General features: G+C 38.8%; 1 protein-coding gene across 3 annotated transcripts in view; it reads left to right on the top strand.

Annotated features, from left to right (window-relative positions):
• The window catches only part of LOC126092075 (glutathione synthetase-like), a 150,765-nt gene that overhangs the window by 81,742 nt on the left and 48,832 nt on the right, over positions 1-20,191 (top strand). The window contains exon 5 of one of the 3 annotated variants that reach the window (XM_049907495.1): positions 19,935-20,071. The exons of 1 other annotated variant lie outside the window; for it this stretch is intronic. In XM_049907495.1, the coding sequence (XP_049763452.1) occupies positions 19,935-20,071 (137 nt within the window). The remainder of the gene's footprint in view (positions 1-19,934; positions 20,072-20,191) is intronic. One more of the 3 variants, XM_049907496.1, reaches the window with a different exon arrangement.

Here is a 20,191-nt window from a genome sequence, read left to right as displayed (position 1 = left end):
CGGTGGCTCTTTTCCATGTCTTACGATCTTGCTTGGCACATACTCATCTAACGCATATTCTACGATGGTTTTGAACTTTGTCCACTGATCCTCAACACTATTTTTACTTGTGTCAAAACTTTCGTGTTGAGCCATCAGGTACTCTGTAATCTGCTTTTTGTCACTTTCGCTAAACAGAAAAATCTTCCTACCTTTTTTAATATTTATATTTACGGCTGAAATCATCGCTGCAGTAACCACTTTATGATCACTGATTCCCTGCTCTGCATTAACTGTTTCAAATAGTTCGGATCTGCTTGAGTTAGTTTTCAGATAAAGCAATTTAAAAAATTTCACTGGATTCTTTGTCCCTGCCACCCATTATGAACGTTTGAGTCTCCCAGTCTATATCCGGCAAATTAAAATCTCCAGCCAGAACTATAACATGGTGGGGAAATCTACTCGAAATATTTTCCAAATTATCCTTCAGGTGCTCAGCCACAACAGCTGCTGAGCCAGGGGGCCTATAGAGACATCCAATTACCATGTCTGAGCCTGCTTTAACCGTGACCTTCACCCAAATTATTTCACATTTCCGATCCCCGTCAATTTCCTTCGATATTATTGCACTTCTTATCACTATAAACACGCCTCCCCCTTCACTGTCCAGCGTGTCTCTGCGGTATACATTCCAATCTGAGTTTAGGATTTCATTACTGTTTACGTCTGGTTTCAGCCAACTTTCTGTCCCTAGTATTATATGGGCATTGTGACCGTTTATTAATGAGAGCAGTTCTGGGACGTTTCTATAGACACTCCTGCAGTTTATTATTAGCACATTAATATTGTTATTCCCTGTTGCATTTTGCCTACTCCTACCTTGCCGCATCTCAGGAGGCATCTTGTCGGGCCTAGGGAGGGAATTCTCTAACCTAAAAAACCCACATGTGCACTCCACACGCACTCTGCTATCCTTGTAGCCGCTTCCGGCGTGTAGTGCACACCTGACCTATTCAGGGGGACCCTACATATCTCCACCCGATAGCGGAGGTCGAGAAATTTGCACCCCAGATCTCCGCAGAATCGTCTGAGCCTCTGATTTAAGCCTTCTACTCGGTTCCAAACCAGAGGACCGAGATTAGTTCTGGGAACGATACTACAAATAGTTAGCTCAGATTCCACCCCGCGAGCGAGGCTTACCGCCTTCACCAATTCCGCCAACCGCCTGTACGAACTGAGGATGTCCTCTGAACCCAGACGGCAGGAGTCATTGGTGCTGACATGAGCAACAATTTGCAGTCGGGTGCACCCAGTGCTCTCTATTGCCGCTGGCAGGGCCTCCTCCACATCTCGGATGAAACCCCCTGACAAGCAGACAGAGTGAACACTGGCCTTCTTCCCCGACCTTTCCGCTATTTCCTTAAGGGGCTCCATCACCCGCCTAACATTGGAGCTCCCACTGACTAATAATCCCCTCCCCCCATGTGCCTACTCGGACCTGACCTTGCTGAAGGAGTGGCCACTTGTCCACTCACAGGCAGAGCGGTTGATGCCACACGGCCAGCTCCCACATTGACCCTCCGCCTCGTGTGCCGTGAATGCCGCTGAACCCGCCACTCCCTTGGGGAGAGGGTGGCCCAACCGCATCTGGTACCCGTGAAGATGTCCCGACAGCAGGCACAGTGGGTGAAGCATGTAACACCTGGGGCATACCATGCGACGCACGAGACTCCCCACTGCCGCTACCCTCCGAGGCAGCAGCCTGAAGACGGCTGACCACGGCCATCAACACGTTTAGCTGTTCACGAACAGTGGCCAGCTCCTCCTGTGTCCATACACAGCAGTCACACATTAAACAGTTTCACTGTAGTGCAGCACACATGCTGAGATCAAAGCATGTACATATTGTCAGAATTTCCCATTGTAATACCTACCTTTGCAAACTAGTATTTGAAAACTTTCAATTTGGAGATTCCTTTGTTTTTAGAAAATAACTGCATTTACTGTAGTATAATGGATAATAGGTTACAACTTTCATGAAGCAGAAGCACTGCAGATGAGCCTTGATAGGGCTTTGCAAATATTAAATATGCACACTGAAGTAAAATTATTATTAAAGAGCAGACTTCTAGCATTTCGAAAGACCAGATATAACAGTTGGCCTTAAACATGTTAAAGTAATTGCAAAACAATTAAATGAATTGAGTTTATAATCATTTTGTATTTATTTACTTGACATCTGAAACATTCTTCTTAAAGACATACAAACAATGTTGGAGAAATCATAGCGTGATGTGATGATCGATTGATGTGATGAGAATTTACAAAACATGATTTCTCATATTAGTTATTAAATGTTATTTAGTTTCATGCTGCACTTAGACATACCATGTTACATTTTACAAACATACACATTTATAAAATGTAGATTTTTCCAAGAGGTAAAATGAGTCATTTTTGGAAGAAAGGCTGTTTCTGTCAGTTGGCTTTGCGCTATTCATCACTCTTGCACCTCTCTCCTGAGCAAGGAGAATGTCTGAGGTATGTGCAAAATCTCACTGTAATATGATGCCATACTGCTTTACACTATGAAACTGTGTGTGAACAGTCTCTGGGCCTGTGCAGTATGCAAGTATGTGGAAGGCATAGCAAATTTTATTCAGATTATTATTAGTTTCATGAATGCATGTTTACCATTTAAATAAGTTGTCCTCGATCCACGTGCTTAAAAATCTTGTATTTGATAGAGTGGATGTTTCAGAGCCTTCTATTTTAGTCTGGGGCATACATTTTTGGGGTCTCAAATGAAACTTCAGGAAGGAAGGTGGTTTTCTTTGTTTTGCTATTTTCAAATCAATCACCAAACTCACCTGTACCTTCAGTTATGACCTCATGGATCTCATGATCATTTCTCCAAAGAGTGTACTTGGTAGTGGCACAGAAGTTCAACAGTAAGTCTTTTATGTAAAGGAGGACAGAATTAATCCAAGTAACAAAGACTGGGACACAGTTTGTGCAATATCTCTGTAATCAGAGTAGTAAGTTTCATTATGTCCATCAGTGTGTTTTGTTGCTACTTTGTTCACTGTGAGCTGAAACAAAGTGATGCATCTGACACCAGGACTGCAGTTTGTCTAGTGGAATTTTGTGATCTATGACAACAAAAGCTTTAGACAAATCTAAGATCACAACTGCTTTTCATTTTTTGTGCAGAGCATCGTGAGTGGAGTGTACACATTCATATATGGCAGTTGTAGAGGATTTATTCTTCCTGAAGTGTTGCTGAGCACCAGATGGTTTTGGTTCCTTCACAGAAAATTTCTTAGGTATAACTCTCTCTGTAAAGTACCAAAACACAGGTAACATTGGTATGGGTCTGTAATTTTTCAAATTATTTTTCTCTTCTTTCTTAAAGATTGAGACAAATTTTGCTACTTCCACACAATCATCAGATAAGGTCAACAATTCCTGATGATAGGTTATTTTTAAGGCTCTTTGTGCCTAATGTAATTTCATCAATATTAGTTTCCCAGAAGAATGTAGAGGCTGCTGGAGTTTTTATTTTATTTTGTATGTTGGGCAAGGGTTTATTAATTCTCTCTAGTAGTTGCTTTACAGTATTTCCTCAGTAATTGCTAAATATATTCACTAGTTGTAATGGATTAACAACTCTGGGGTTGTGCTTCAGAATTGTGTTTTCAAGTTCAGGCAGGCAGTTTTATTTCGTATCATACTCCACATTGCTTTTGCTTTGTTTGAGGTTGTTGTCACATAGTTGTCATTAGCCATTCCAGTGTTACAATGGGGAATTGGTTAATGTTGGTTAATGTCTGTCACTTCATGTACAATTTTTCACCCTTGTACACATCTGTCAACTTTTCGTGGCATTTAATTATTGTTCTCTACATCTGCATCTACATAATTACTCTACAATTCACATTTAAGTGCTTGGCAGAGGGTTCATCAAACCACAATCATACTATCGCTCTACCATTCCACTCCTGAACAGCGCACAGGAAAAACGAATACCTAAACCTTTCTGTTCGAGCTCTGATTTCTCTTATTTTATTTTGATGATCATTTCTACCTGTGTAGGTTGGGCTCAACAAAATATTTTCGCACTCGGAAGAGAAAGTTGGTGACTGAAATTTCGTAAATAGATCTCGCCGCGATGAAAAACGTCTTTGCTTTAATGACTTCCATCCCAACTCGCATATCATATCTGCCACACTCTTCCCCTATTACATGATAATACAAAATGAGCTGCCCTTTTTTGCACCCTTTCGATGTCCTCTGTCAATCCCACCTGGTAAGGATCCCACACCGCGCAGCAGTATTCTAACAGAGGACGAACGAGTGTAGTGTAAGCTGTCTCTTTAGTGGACTTGTTGCATCTTCTAAGTGTCCTGCCAATGAAACGCAACCTTTGGCTCGCCTTCCCCACAATATTATCTACGTGGTCTTTCCAACTGAAGTTGTTTGTAATTTTCAACACCCAGGTACTTAGTTGAATTGACAGCCTTGAGAATTGTACTATTTATCGAGTAATCGAATTCCAACGGATTTCTTTTGGAACTCACGTGGATCACCTCACACTTCGTTATTTAGTGTCAACTGCTACCTGTCACACCATACAGCAATCTTTTTCTAAATCGCTTTGCAACTGATACTGGTCTTCGGATGACCTTACTAGATGGTAAATTGCAGCATCATCTGCGAACAACCTAAGAGAACTGCTCAGATTGTCACCCAGGTCATTTATATAGATCAGGAACAGCAGAGGTCCCAGGACGCTTCCCTGGGGAACACCTGATATCACTTCAGGTTTACTCGATGATTTGCCATCTATTACTGCTCTTCCTGACAGGAAATCACGAATCCAGTCACTCAACTGAGACGATACCCCATAGGCCCGCAGCTTGATTAGAAGTCGCTTGTGAGGAACGGTGTCAAAAGCTTTCCGGAATTCTAGAAATACGGAATCAACTTGAGATCCCCTGTCGATGGCGGCCATTCTTGAAGTTAATTCCTTTTGTGGTCCTTGCTGTGCAGTGGCATGGAACCATACTGTCTGAGTTCTTCACCTTCCATGTGCTGGAAAAGAGCTCCAAACTTACCAAGCTACTAAATGATGTACATAGTTTTGCATCAACTCTTCTGTATTTTACGTACAATGTGTCTCTTGTACAGCTTCAGTTAGAATAACTGATGAACAGATCTATCTTATTTCATAGCTCATGACAGATTACAGCTTGCAAATGTATTGATTTGACATTAGCAGTTGAGAGAATGACAGTTCTTATAATGATTATTCATTTATTTCATATTGTTTTCATTCTTGCATGCTCCCTCTTTGTTTGTTGGTCTCAAAGGCACCACCAAGCTGCGATACCCAAAGAGCAAGCACTCTTGTCACAGCAGATGGAGAGGTTTATTTGCAGTCATGCCTTGCCAATGTCCTGAGAAAACATGACTTCCGCTTCACCTACACGTATATAAAACAAGAGCACACACTGCAGTTAACCATTATACTACAGAACCCCTGCTTAGATGAAAAATGAAAAATGTCTTGTAACTCAACTTACTTAACTAATTGCACCATCACTTAAAATTAATAAAAAACCCTACTTTAAATAACTAGTTAATTCACTTTTATTTAGTTATCTGTATCATGTTCATCACTTAGTCTCTAAAGACAAAATCCAATGTTTAGTTTTTAAAAAATTGTCTCTATTTAAGTGATCCAACTTGCCTATACAAAGGTTCAAGTGATATGTGGCATAGTTTGTCCATAATATTTGCGTAGATCCAAACGATCATTCTTTTCTGTTGCGAAAAGTACTGGCAACATCTGAACTGTTTAATTTGGGCTCTATTTTGTGTTCTCATACGCAACGTCATTTTCTTTACTTTATCCCATGAACAAAGTTTCTCAAATTTATTGAGATATCAAAATGATTAATTTCATCTTTACCTGAAGGAGGTACGTGCTTACATTTTGAACTACAACCCTTTTTACAACTTCAAATCTCAGATTTGTGGTAAGTCAACATGTGCGGAAACGTGAATACAAAGAATCGTCAGAGCCTAGGAACACCTATTATACTTTAACTATTTTGGAGAACACTTTGATAGCGTGACTAAACATCACTGTACAGCTTCCTCCCTCTGTAAGAGCTGCACTCTCACTGTTATTCTATTGACAGATACGTTATTCTATTGACAGATACTGTGTAAGCACTTTTTTATCTCTTTGATGTGAGTGTCCCTCTCCTCACCCTTCTACATAAAAAAGTGGTACAGGTCAATCATTCCATGGATTCATCTGACCTAGGCATATGTCATTCCTTCTTTGGGTCCACCTATCTTTACTTTCCACTACCCGTATAAAATTGAGCATATTCCATCTCAAATGTTTAACTGCATGCACAGTCTCTTAACCTTATTTTTATGTTTCCCAAAGATGAACAAAAAGACTCTGATCAGTTAATACAACACATTTTTTTGTGGCTGATTCTTTTATAACTTTTACCTGGGCTTCTTGAACTGTTATACAATAAATTCCCACAAGTTCTGCTTGTTACTTACTATTTGCCAGGGATTTACTCACTACTACCTGATTACATAATTTTTTACTTTATTTTTAAAGCAGTCACATTCTACCCACACTTAAATAATGCGAAAGTGCAATTTTCGATGCCAGATAATGTAGTCTATTCTTCACTTCTTGATACCCATACACACATTAGACCTTAAAAGCTTCTTCTCAGATTCTGTTAAGAATAATTCTAAATTTGCTCTGTAGTTTTATTTACTCTTCTCTGTAATTACAAGGTATGACACATCTCGTTAATATCTCATCAGTTCCTCAATTCTGTGTTAAGAATCATAATATATAAATAACTGTAGCCTTTTTTTTGCTGAATTTTCAAATCATTTATCCACTAGCACTCTCTCCTCAGAGATAACCCTTCTCCCGTATTACATTTGCTGCTCATTTGTTAATCAGTTTGTTAGTGCTCTTTCTCCAGAGATAATTACATGCTCATATATGACCACCAGACAATTTTCTGTCTGGACTACAGCTTTATCTTTTTTTTATATGTAGGGATCGGAAAATATAACATCTATTTTTGGCAAAATTTGTGTCTATTTTATGCAAACTTAGTGCATATTTTTGTTGATATTTCCATATATTTTCTGTGTTTGTAAATTATTAGATGCACACATTTGGAAGGTTGTCATGCTACATGAGTGAAGACAAACAAATTAATAGTTCTTTGAAATTGACTGTTGAAAAATGCTAATCGTGAACTTTTTGGCTAGAATGTTTGCTTTTGCAAATAGGCTTTTGTTTTCTTCATTTGGTTGTATTTAAGCTTTCAAAAATGATTGTTCTGTTGAAAACCAGCAGTGTTTTCCCATCAGTTAAATGAATGCATCTACAATATAAAGTATTTCTGGACATTATTTTCTTTTCCCATCCAATTTGAAGAAGAAGGAAAAAATCTGCAGAGTACTGATTTGACCTTTTGTGGGTGTTCATAGCCCCGCAACCCATGCTTGACAATGCAACAGGCCCTTAGCATGGAAGTAGAACTGAACATATGGCAACTCGATTTTAACTGTATGGGAAGAATTTCAGTGCTGTCAATTTTGTTTTCCAGTTGTTGTAGCGCAGAAGTCAGGTATTATAAGCTGTAATTACAGATGGCCACAAGCATAAACAGACTATAATTTTGACCACCACAGGGGAAGGAACAGCATGGGGAAACAAACCCCACCTCCATTTCGCTGGGCAACAGCCTACAGCAGAAATGACACATTGTCACAGGGATCGCTGATGTCTTCTGGTGTTATAATGGTTGTAATTGAAGTCTGTGATGGACCAAGATTACTAGCTTCACTTATTTCAGAATAAGAAAACAATGAGCAATGCACAATATGAAGCATTCGGGGACAGCTATTGCGTCATTACATGTTGAAGATACCACAGTATTGTTAACGACATAGTTCAGGCATGACCTCTAGCATTATTCAATGCAACTGCAGTTCAAAACATCTGCCACCTGATTTTCCACGTTAAAACTGTCAACATTATACTATATCATGAGCTTTAGCTAACAAACAAATGTATGCATTTCTTTCTTGTAAAATGTGAGGTCCCTTAGCTGAGTACCACTTTGCATTACATGGTATGTGTCTTAAATGGACCATTTGACTGTCCACAATTGGCGTCATACCAGATCGTTGAGTGCATTTATACAACATTGCTTTTGTACGCTTTATTTTGCAAGAGGATTCTTGCACACATTATCTTTCCAAATTGGGCTTCACCAGATGAGCCACATTGCCAGTAGATGCATAAATTTTTGATAGTGTATGCAGAAAATAAAACTATTTCAAACTAGCTGTGATAAATAGCTCATCTGGATACAAACAATGGAAAATCCAGGATGGAATGTCACAATGTAATGAAAAGGATAGTTGCTACTCACCTTATAGCGGAGATGCTGAGCTGCAGAAAGGCACAACAAAAGACTATTTGAAAGTTAGCTGTCGGCCAACAAGGCCTTTGTCAAAAATAGCCCCCCCCCCCCCCCCCCCCACACACACACACACACACACACACACACACACACACACACACACACACGACCACAGTCTGGTAGCTGGAGTAGTTCTGGCTCCAGATGCCAGAAGCTGTCGATGGCAGTGGCTGAGTGTGTGTGAGGTGTGCTTGTGTCTCTCTCTCTCTCTCTCTCTCTCTCTCTCTCTCTCTCTCTGTGTGTGTGTGTGTGTGTGTGTGTGTGTGTGTGTGTGTGTGTGTGTGTGTTTTTTTTCTTTGCTGAGGTAGCTTTTGATCAATAGCTACATGTGTAACAGTCTTTTCATTGTGCCTGTCCGCAGCTCAGCAGGTCGTCCTTACAGTGAGTAGCAATCTATTCTATTCCTAATATTGTTGTTATTCCATCCTGGAGTTTCCATTGATTGAGTATATTGTAGATGGCTGTTATCATCTTTAACTTTCTGGCATACTTCACAGGAGCACAGTAGCTTTACTATTTTGCTACTTAAATTCTGAAAGTTATAACATCTACTAATGTTGCTAATGCACGTATGAATACCACTATGTCCATATCGCTAATGGATCAACCATGTTAAATCTTCTCATGCATTTTGAAGTATGCATAATTTCCAACTAAATGTAGTGATGTTTAATTTCCAGGACAAAATACCATTAATAATCACCCACAATTCGTCTTCAGCGGGTAATAATATTGCCTGTATGTGTTGCTGAAATTGAATGCTATAATACTCATCTGCCTTATTCCCTGCTTTATCCTTAAGGCTTGGGTCCTTACCTCATTATTGGGATGACAAGGTTAAAAAGCTAATCACAAAAATGACACCTTCTGTGTAGATAATTATTTCTGATCCCGATATTAATATCTGGAATTTTTGTATACTCCAAACAAAAGTTAACACCTCTTTCTCTGTAGCTGTGTGATTAAATTCATGCTTCTTAAGGTTTCTACCTTCAAAACCAATAGTCATGTTCACCAATTGCAGGAATCCATGCTCCCTGAAGTAACTCTGAGGCGATAGTTCTCAAACACCTTGGTTTCTAACTTAAAACTGCTCATATGTCACAGGGTGAGTCAGTATAGGCACATTCAGTAGTGCTTCTTTAATATTCTTAAAAGCTTTTGATGCCCCTTCATCTCATATCCGTCTAGATCTTTGTTTTAATAATGATAACAGTCACAGATCATCATGTACCTGACCTTGCATGTACTAATGATAAAATCGGACTCTTCCAAGGAATGAGTGTTATTGTTTTATGTTCCGGAGTTCTGGACAATGTTTTATAGCTCTTATCCTTTCAGGATTTGGTTTGATACCATGTACCCCTACCAGATGTCCTAATCACCTCCATTCCTCCTTGAAAAAATGAGATTTTGAATTTTAAAGGTGCAATGCTCTTACCTTGTTATGGATACTAATAAGATGTGATCTACATAAGCAATCAGTTCGTGCAGTACTTCTTTCCCCAAGGCTTCATTTAAGGCATGAATAGATACTGAAACTGAAATATTTAGACCAAGATGCAACACATCAGCAAGACTACATAGTCTTCATAACCTTTTATGCGAGTTGCTGCACTTCAGATTTTGCTGAGTTGGATTTCTGATCATTTGTTTACTGTGTTCCATGTAATTCCAGATTCAGTTCACACTGGACTCGCATTCGGAAGGACGGCGGTTCAATCCCGCGTCCGGCCGTCCTGATTTAGGTTTTCTGTGATTTCCCTAAATCACTCCAGGCAAATGCCGGGATGGTTCCTCTGAAAGGGCACGGCCGACTTCCTTCCCCATCCTTCCCTAATCCGATGAGACCGATGACCTCGCTGTCTGGTCTCCTTCCCCAAACCAACCAACCAGATTCAGTTCACCTTCAGAATCAATAACTGAAATTGGGCGTAAGGGGTTTTTGGGCACAAAATTTACACCACGTTCAATGTTTGTACGCTCATGCACTTTCTGCACATTGCACTTGTACACAACTTTTGTCCACTTTTCAAAAACAGATGAAATGTTTTGCAGAACTTCTAGCAAATTCAGCTCACTTTTCTCAACCTGAAGTTTAGATATATCCATTTTCTGTGCACTGATTATAAATTGTAAACTTGTTACCCAATCATGTAGCTTTGCAATGTCACCCTTACAAACTGGACATTTTCTTTTTATAGAAAAATTAATATATGAAGGTTGGAACTTTAATAGTGGCAACTATTTATTTACAGCTCGAACAAAATAGATACGTGTTTCAAAGTTTTACTGACCTTCAGAGTAGTCACCAGCATTGTGTATAACCCGTTGCCAGCGATGTGGAAGTCATAGGATACTCTTAGCAGTGCCAGTTGCGTTGATAGTTGGAGAGGCGCGGTCTATTGCCTGACGAATTTGTTGCAGTTCTGAAGCAAATACTGTGAAGTGTTTCCTTCAGTTTCGAAATCGAGTTGAACTTGCGAGGACTTAAGTCAGGGGAGTGCAGTAGGTGGTATAGCACTTAGCAGCCCCATCAGTCAAACAAATCAGTAACAGCTTGCACTGTAACTGTACATGCTTGAGCATTGTCCTGCAAAATGATGGTCAGGTCGTGCAAAAAGTGTCATCACTTCTCTCTCTAAGCTGTTCGTTGGTTGTGTTCCAAAAATGAACAGTGTGGAGACAGAAGTGATGACACTTTCTGCAGGACCTGACCATCATTTTGCAGGATGCCCAGTCCAGCACAAATTTTCATTGTCATCATTCCATTATACAGCTGATGGTTGTCAACATTCACAACTGTGAATACATTTCACATACACATTTTTCATAAGATCAACCTTGTCCAGGACACACTCTGTGTTCAGATCTCACCAACTGGCTGTATGTTGTCCAATTTGCTCTGGTAGCACCATTCTAGCAGCTTCCTTTCAAGATAGGTTCTATCTGAAGTGTCTCCTGATAGGGAAGTTGTCACTTGTGTGATGATCAGTGCTCACTACCCACTCTCCAGTATCTGTGATGGCCGGCAAAGTGAAGAAAACTTCATATTGAAGAACAACCCCAACATTTGTTGTATGACCGAAACCACAGATGCCTTCTGATACAGTGAGGCCTTAAAGAACATGACTATTGAGCCAGGTGATTCAGCAGTCTCAAACCACACGATGTCCATTAAAATACTCAATACATAGGGAGTTGCCTAATGAGGTCTAGAAGAGCCTCTTCATTAAGTAGGTCATGCAGTTTTAATTTAACACCCCCCTCCCTGCTGCTGCCCCCCCCCCCCCCCCCACACACACACAAACACACACACAGAGAGAGAGAGAGAGAGAGAGAGAGAGAGAGAGAGAGAGAGAGAGAGAACATTTATGTTTACGTTTGTAAAGTATCGTCTACGTATTTGATCATATAATACATCTTCTGACTACATTTGAGGTGGTTTACGTTTACTGTGCTATTGTTTATCGTATTTCAATGTGTAAATCTGAAAGTGTGAGAGTCTAAAATATTTAACAAAGATTGTAAAGTTTGTAAGATTTATGACCTTATCTTATTTATGCAGATGTCTTGTGAATGTTGAACCAAATTGGTGAACGCATTCTCAAAAAGCTGCGCTAATGTTGGTCCATGCTTGTAGCAGGTAATTCGGAACAAGCAGTGTATTGTACTTTTGAACAATATAGGCAGTGCAGTGTCATACTTAGCCACTTGTGACTCTACATAGAGATAAAACATTTACTACCAGCTCCTCAACTAAGACTTTTGTGGAAGGTTGTCAATTATATTGAAATCTTTTCTTGCAGAGTGATCATTCTGTTACTAAATTATGGGTGACGCAGTCAAGTGATTTTTTGTAAGAGATTTCTTTCTTTGTAGGAAGGATGACTTCTTTCACAGTACTATAAACAGCTTAACTAACAGACTCAAGAGTATAGTGAACACTTCCTTGTTTGTAGATGATTTTATGATTTCTCTTCCTCCTCCTCCTCCTCCTCCTCTGTTCAGACTCACTTAGTGCCTTTTAAAGTATATGTATGTGTGCTGTATGCAGCCCATCCCTTAGTGCAACGGGCCCAGGAAAACTGTCACTTGCTCACTCTTGGTGGAGCCACTGTGATGTTTATGTGGGTTCCTGGTCATGTCTGTCTGCCAGTAAACAAGGCTGCTGACAAGGCTGCAGTCCTCATACCTCAGTCCAGTAGTTCCTATATTCCCTCCAGTGATCTCTGTGTTGCCATCTGTTAGGAGGTGGTGCTCCTTTGGCATCGCCATTGCTCCTCCCTTCATGGGAATAAGCTCCGGCTTATTAAGCCTCTCGAGCAGCTTGGATGACCTCCTCTCGGCACTCCCGCCGGGAGGAGGTCATTTTAACGAAGTTGCACATTGGGCACTGCCTTTTTAGCCATCGTCATTTGATAAGTGGCACTTCCACACCACTTTGTACACATTGCACCCAAGTTTTAACTATCCACCATTTACATTCCAACTTGAGTTTGCTGTCTGAGTTATCGGCTGTTTCAGCAATGACGCGCAGGCTATTGACTGCGTTTTACTTTTTATCTGTCAAAGCAACGTGGTGGAGGCCATTTAATTTTTGGTTTTGGACCTCCATTTCTGTATGATGTCTTTTGCAGCCCTTTCTCCGCGTCCCTGTTTTTATCTGTCTTCTCTTATGTCAAGTGGAACTGACATCTAGTCGTTTTTTAACTCCTCTTTGTCTTCGTGTTCTATAGTTTTGACTTGTGTGTGTATGACCCCAGTTGTTTTTGCACCCTAAAACAAAACAAAAGCAAAATCCTCCTCCTCCACCTCCTCCTCCTCCTCCTCCTCCTCCCTGTCTTCCACTGAAAACTCATCATTTACAGTTGATGCTCCAGAGACTGGATGATTCAGTTCAAAAGACAGGTTGTGATTTTTCAACGGCTAAACTACTGAGAGTTCATTTTAATTGTATCGGCCACATTTTAATGAGCCAGAGCTACATTTTAATGGCACCATTCTAATCAAGCAGTTACATTCCTGAGTTGACCACATGGCTGTCACACTTGCGGGACTATGAAGTAAGTGCACTTAGCGTTAGACATCTTAAAGTATTTCTCTGGAAATGTCAGGAGTGCAGAGAGAGCAAATTTACAATAATTTTATAAAGCATTCCTCCAGCCCCATTTATATTGGTTGTATATAATTCAGCATGAACTTCATATCTAAAAATGCTGAATGCAGTGCACTATACCAGTATCAGACTCACAACAGGAGCTTACAGCCCAAGTCGTGTTCCTAACCTCTGTGTTGTATCTAGTGAGCCATCTCTTTCTACCCAGTGGCAACTTCTGAGTGTGTACCATGCTTTTAAAGCTAAGTTTGTCAAAGAGACTCTGGTATCCACAGGTGTTTCTGACCCTGCAGCAGAATGACTATTCCTGAACCACCCATGGGCCACAAAGCCATTAGGGTTCTGGAAGAAACAGGTTGTAATGTAGGACAACAAGGCAGATATCAAGGCGCTTTCAGTGTGCTGGTGCTGTCGGTCACCTTGGCTCATAGAGACCAAGGATAGATTTTAAAGTCTTATGTACAGGGAGTTGGATACACTAGATTATATCCATCAGCATACATATCTTTGTGTTTCTGATGAGCAATATAGTGACATAGTGGTTTACATAGACAGTTTCAAGCAAAGGACCCTAGTTGACTAGTCTTTAGTTTTTACAAACAACAGCCTAAGTATTCTACTACTAGCAGAAATCAGCATCTGTGATGCTGAGTTGTATGTGATTCATATAGTTGTTAAGTAGGTGGGATGTTCCCATATGAGGACCTCACTTCTTTGTTCAGACTGATTGCTCTGCAAACTATTTAAAAAATGCATCTAGCAGAGAATCTTGATCAGAAAGTTTAGCTTTGCTTTGTACGGCACACAAAGCAAACATTGAATTTATTTATGATTATGTGTTAATGATATTTTACACTCCCTTCCTCTCTCGAGCAAATCTTTGAAAAATAGGTTAGTAACAGATAATCTTTGTTGAAATTTTAATAAAAATCACCACAGTGCTACGTCGGGTACCTTTAGTATGCCACAACTGATTTTGTTTTAAATGAACGTTTTCAACTGACACTGAGAGTTCAGCAAAAGTCTTGATAACTAATTCTCACAAAGTGGCAGAAATGGCTGGTGTTATGACCCAACTGTCTTATCTCACCATATACAGTGTATTTCAGAATTACTTTTAAAAACTTTCGAGAGGCAGGTTCTTTACACCAAAAGAAGACACAAATTCATTTACTTTTCCGTCTCTTTCACACTGCCACTGTCATAAATTTTTGGGAAAATTTTTAAAGATGCAGAGAGAGGTAGGAAGATGAACCTGGTACCCCACCTTTCCATCAGCATCTTTTAAAAAGGAGCATGTTCACCATTTTTGCTCTCATATAGAAGCATCTCCTGCTGGTTCCCTCTTTTTTTCCTGCTACAGCAGGCATGTTACTCGTGTGTGTGTGTGTGTGTGTGTGGGGGGGGGGGACTTTTTATGAGGCAGTAAAATTTTGATAGTTTACTTATGTGAAGTATTTCAGATGCAAAAATAATTTTACACTGCAGACTGTATTTTGTGTGCACAAAAATTTTGCATGTGCTTCAGTACAACATTGGATTCACAGAACCCTTCTCATGATAACGGTGAGACTTCTTGCTGTGCATAGCGTCTTGGAATCTGCAGCTTTGTTTTGTTACCCAAAAATGATGTTTTTGGGGTGTTTCTCAATAATGGATAAAGATGTCTGAAAACAGGAAGCTGGCACTTCCAGATAAATGTGTAGAGAATATACTGTTAAAATGTGAGCAATTTGCAGTGGTTAGTTATTCAGGTATCCACTGCTGACAGCAAAATATGCTTTTTTTGGGTTTTCTCACGAACTGCCCATGAACTAAATGGTTCCTCCATAAGCCCCTTAAGACACATCACAGACCACATCTGATGCTAAAGAACCAAACGATTTCCTCCATCTAAGCTGAAGGAAGTGTGTAATACTCAAACTTTTAATCTGTACTGTAGGATAGTTACAGTAAGACGATCATTATGTTGAGTATACGACACAAGCCCAAGGTCTATCCAAAACACTTGATTCTGCCTTTCTACCACCAATAGAAGGTATGAGCCCCAGAAAAGTCCCATTTGGAACATATCAGTAGCACACACTGTCTCATGTGTACCTATACTGAAACACTTAACTGACTGTGTAGCACAAGCATGGCCATCACTTAATGCAGAAAATATAAACACTATGTTGTGTTCCATGTGTGTACTGATGGCTGTGCTTGTATCAGGCAACTGACGAAGTGTTTCAGTGTGCTTACCGTGTAACCGAATGTGCTTTTTAGCATTGTGTGTGGCAGTTTGACATTTTTGAACCATGACGTCGGCATATTTATGTCACTTTGTGAGAATTAAATACAAAGATTGGCTTAAGAAACAGACCTGGAATACAGTTTTGTTAAGCAATAATTAATCTCTCTCTCTCTCTGACTAACTCAGCGCAGCCCTTTTCAACATCCTGTTTTTTTATTTATGGTATTATTTTTGTTGTTAAAATAAACAATTTACATGTTTGAGGTTACAATGAAGGAAATGTCTTTTGCATGTATACATCATGTTAATTGAAACCTCTAGTGCATACATTTTGAGATATCCTGGGGCAGTTCTCAGAATATGACCTTCAGTTATTTTTATTAATTATATAAAATTATGTAAAATAACTTCATTAATTATTTATTATCTTAAAGTATAGCCCATGATGTTAGTATCATGAGATCACTCCACATGTTGGTGAGTTCTATATATTTAATTCAGAGACCCCACATGAGTGATAAGTAAAACAGCCTGGTTAATGTTGCTGTTATACATCATTTCACTCCTGTCGTACATCATTCATCACACACTTGCAATGCCTTCTGCATTATTTCCTTGTAATTTGTTTCTCAAAATTAATGTGGCACTTCTCTGAAGTTGCATTGAGTGTATTATAATTTTGTTAAAAAGGGCGTATTGTGTGCAATTTATAAGAATTATTAATAGACGCTCTTTTTTAAGATTACACAAAATTATGTATAACTAGGCAGACAGTTTCTCCATTGACAAATTTGTCGTATTGTAAAGAAATAAATGACTATTTTCATGCCAGGCTCTTGTGCTTTGATGCCATTTTTATTGTAGTAATGACACTGTTGTGGATGTAGTAAAGCTTCAATGTCTGTTACACATTCTTAATGTATGTTTCTCTTGTAAATATATGTTTTGCCTGGAAGTTGTATTTGTGATACAATGATGTGCATAAGGCATGTTTTTGCTATTCATATGTACACATACTCTTTAAATCAGAATAATTTGGTGTCAGTTGCATTTAACTTTCAGTTTGCTATATTTCTTACATATTATTTAGCTGGCAGTCAAATGCTATGAAGTAATGTCAATTCTTGAAGAAGAAAGGTTGCAAACAAGTCAGATCACAGTCCACTCAGTCACCGTTGTTTGATAATGAACAGTTCAGAATGAAGACATGATTTAATTCTTTTTTCCCTTTGCAGTTATAGTTCAACAAAGCTGTTTAAAGTGTCATTAATAATGTAGTTAGAAGTTTTTCCTTCCGTATAATAGTTATTAATTGCACACAACATTGTAACTAGGTTTTTTTGTCTGTCTTCTACGACTAAAGTGTATAGACATTGTGATATTAACACACTGTAATAGTTATCTCATGAGAAAAATGAATAATTCCGGGTTAGTTAACACTGGTTACCAAATTAGGAAATAAACCATTACTATAAAAATATTTCTTGGTGATGGGAAAATGACAATCTTATAATTTTCTACATTGTCTTTTGCAATAGTTTAAGTGTACAAAGTTAAGTACAGTTCTCATTCTAAGTCTCATTTGCTTTTAATCAGTTAATGTAGTTGCTTGCTGTGGGTAATTATATTGGAAAGATTATACACTGCCATCCATGCAGTGAGCAAATACACCAGTGATGCATAGGAAAAACTAAATGTAAAGGGGGGGAGGTGTGGGAGGGGGATATGTATTGTGTAGTTTCCTTCTGAGAGAGAGGGTTTTATCTTGCATTTAACTGGAGATCTTCTGGAGCAGCAATACTTATGACTGGTGACATACACAGTGCACATGTAATCTTCTTGGACTGCATTCTTTACATTATAATTAAAAACACTGTTGTATAGTTCAGTACCTTTATCATTATGGTCCGAGGTACCTATGGTCCGAGGTACCTGTGGTAAAGATCCAGCGCCTCAGAACTCAACTTGTGCATGTTGCCTGTATTACTGTGATGACAGACATGGGGAAAGATTAAATTGTAATGATTAAATTTTGTTGTGAATGAATTGATAAACTTGATAAATTTCTAAGAAATGGCAGGAAAATGTGATTATCCGGAATGATTGTTGTTGTGATTCTTGTATTTTTATTCAGACTTTCAAAGAGATAAAGTTCATTTGTTTATTGGAAGCAGTCTTAAGTGACGGGCATCACACATTCCACAGAAATGATTAAATATCTTAAAAAGAGAGCTAAGCACTGTATCAGAGCCAAAGGATCATTTGATGCTGACTAGCCACGGAGTCATCCTCTGCCAATGATGTCAGTGGATGCAGTGTGGAAGGACATGTTGTCATATACCAGTCTCCCAGCTGTTTTCAGTTTTACAAACCTCAGACTCACTACTTCTAATTCAGATAGCCACTCGGTTGGTCTAATGAGGCTGAATGCACAATGTTTGTTTTCCTCCTAAGGAATATTCCCTGACTGCATTAGGAATTGAACGTGGAACCTCTGCATGGCTGTCGGCTATAATTGATCTCTCTGCTGTGAAGGTGCTGCAATACAACATGGTTTTTTTTTTTTTTTTAATGATCCAAATACAATCTAATTTGGAGAAGTTCATGGGGCCTCTTTACCTACACTCTAGACCAACTGTTTCTGGTAAATAAATTTAAACTGCATGCTGATTCAGTTGTCTTAAGAAGAAGACAATCCAAAATTTAGTTAAAATTGTTGGTTGATGGTGTGTGAATGTGCACATATGCTGTGAATTTGTGTGTGCAAAAAATACTCTATTTTTGTCAGTGGGGAAAGCTACAGTACCTTTTTTATAGGATGGCAGAGTATCATTGTTTGGGATACGTGTGTGGACCATTTACGAATTTGAAGCAGTAGCTACTAGGCAAATACAGGACAGTATGGCGGTTCATATATCCCATGGGAAGGCAAAAATCCATGAGGTGTTGCTTTGAAATATCCCCCCCCCCCCCAAAAAAAAAAAAAAAAAACTATTCCACAGATGTGGCAACACTGCTAACTTAGTTCTGTTTCCTAACTTCAATAATTCTTTTGTGCAAGCAGATGTTATTTACTGTGTTTTTAAGAAACTTATCATCCCAAATTGGTAAACACACACTCGTAGTACCTCGGCAACAATGTTTTATGTATGTTAAGAGAATATTTGGAAAATTAAACAGTGTATGCCTGTTTCCTTGCATGGACTCTAGGCCATTGAGACTATGTAGTCTCATGTAACAACAAATGAGTGTTGTGATAAGCTTTTTTAAGAATGATAAAGAACAGTATGAATGTTTTCTTTCCTGTGATCTATTTAAAAACGTCAGATCAGAATGGATAAGTGTGGGATCTAGATGTCAGGAAATATTAGGTCATTCTGAAAATAAAAACTGAAGACTATGTTCAGGTTTCGTGGCATTTGTGCGGGTTTTTCACATGCTACTTCATAAGGAATTTTATGATCCATGAAAAAATCAGCTGTCAACTAAACTGTAAATTGTCTATGCCAGGAAAACGTACTCTAACTACAAAGTGTAATAAAGATTTTTTGGAATGCTTCCTTACTTAAGTTTCTTCATGGTTTACTGCTCTTGTATTACTTTTCCTTCCTACATGATGACAGTGTTGCATTATTTTCATGCCTTTCTTTTCATGTTTGCTTCTGTTGTATTTCATCTTCTGAAAAGCACTTGCAGGGTAGTTTTGTACATCCAAAAAGAGGTCAGAAACATTAATCAGCATACTGTGTCTGATCTATCTTTTTTTATTTATTTCAAACTCTGTTGTAGCAGTCTAGGAACTTATTGTGTGCACTGTGTATTTATTACTTAGAGAATTGTATGCAAGGCTCGGTGTCTGACATAATAATGCACAGCATCTCGCTTTTAACACTGAATGGTCCACAGTCAGGTGGGCAGCATTTATTTGGGATTATTTTTGAGAAATATCATCTCATATTAGAAAAAGATTACTTTTAGAGCTTATATTTTACTACACATTGAATTAATAATGAGTTTTGATCATTTGTAAAATTTTTGTTTCTTGTTCCAGCAGGAGGTGTCTCTGGGCCTCTTGCGTTCCGACTACATGGTTCATAGTTACAGTGACAGTGTTGTAAAACAAGTTGAAATAAACACTATAGCTTCTAGCTTTGGTGCAATAAGTTCAAAATTGACAGCTTTTAATAGGTATGACTTGAACTACAGACACAACTCTCAACTATTATTTTATGTTTTCATATACTTTCACAAGTCAGATTTTATCTCCCATAATTTTTATATATGTATAAAAATAGAACAAAAGTGCAT

The sequence above is a fragment of the Schistocerca cancellata genome, chromosome 7 (genome assembly GCF_023864275.1).
Source record: "Schistocerca cancellata isolate TAMUIC-IGC-003103 chromosome 7, iqSchCanc2.1, whole genome shotgun sequence".
Classification (NCBI taxonomy): domain Eukaryota; kingdom Metazoa; phylum Arthropoda; class Insecta; order Orthoptera; family Acrididae; genus Schistocerca; species Schistocerca cancellata.
This window is presented reverse-complemented; position numbering and strand designations above follow the sequence as displayed.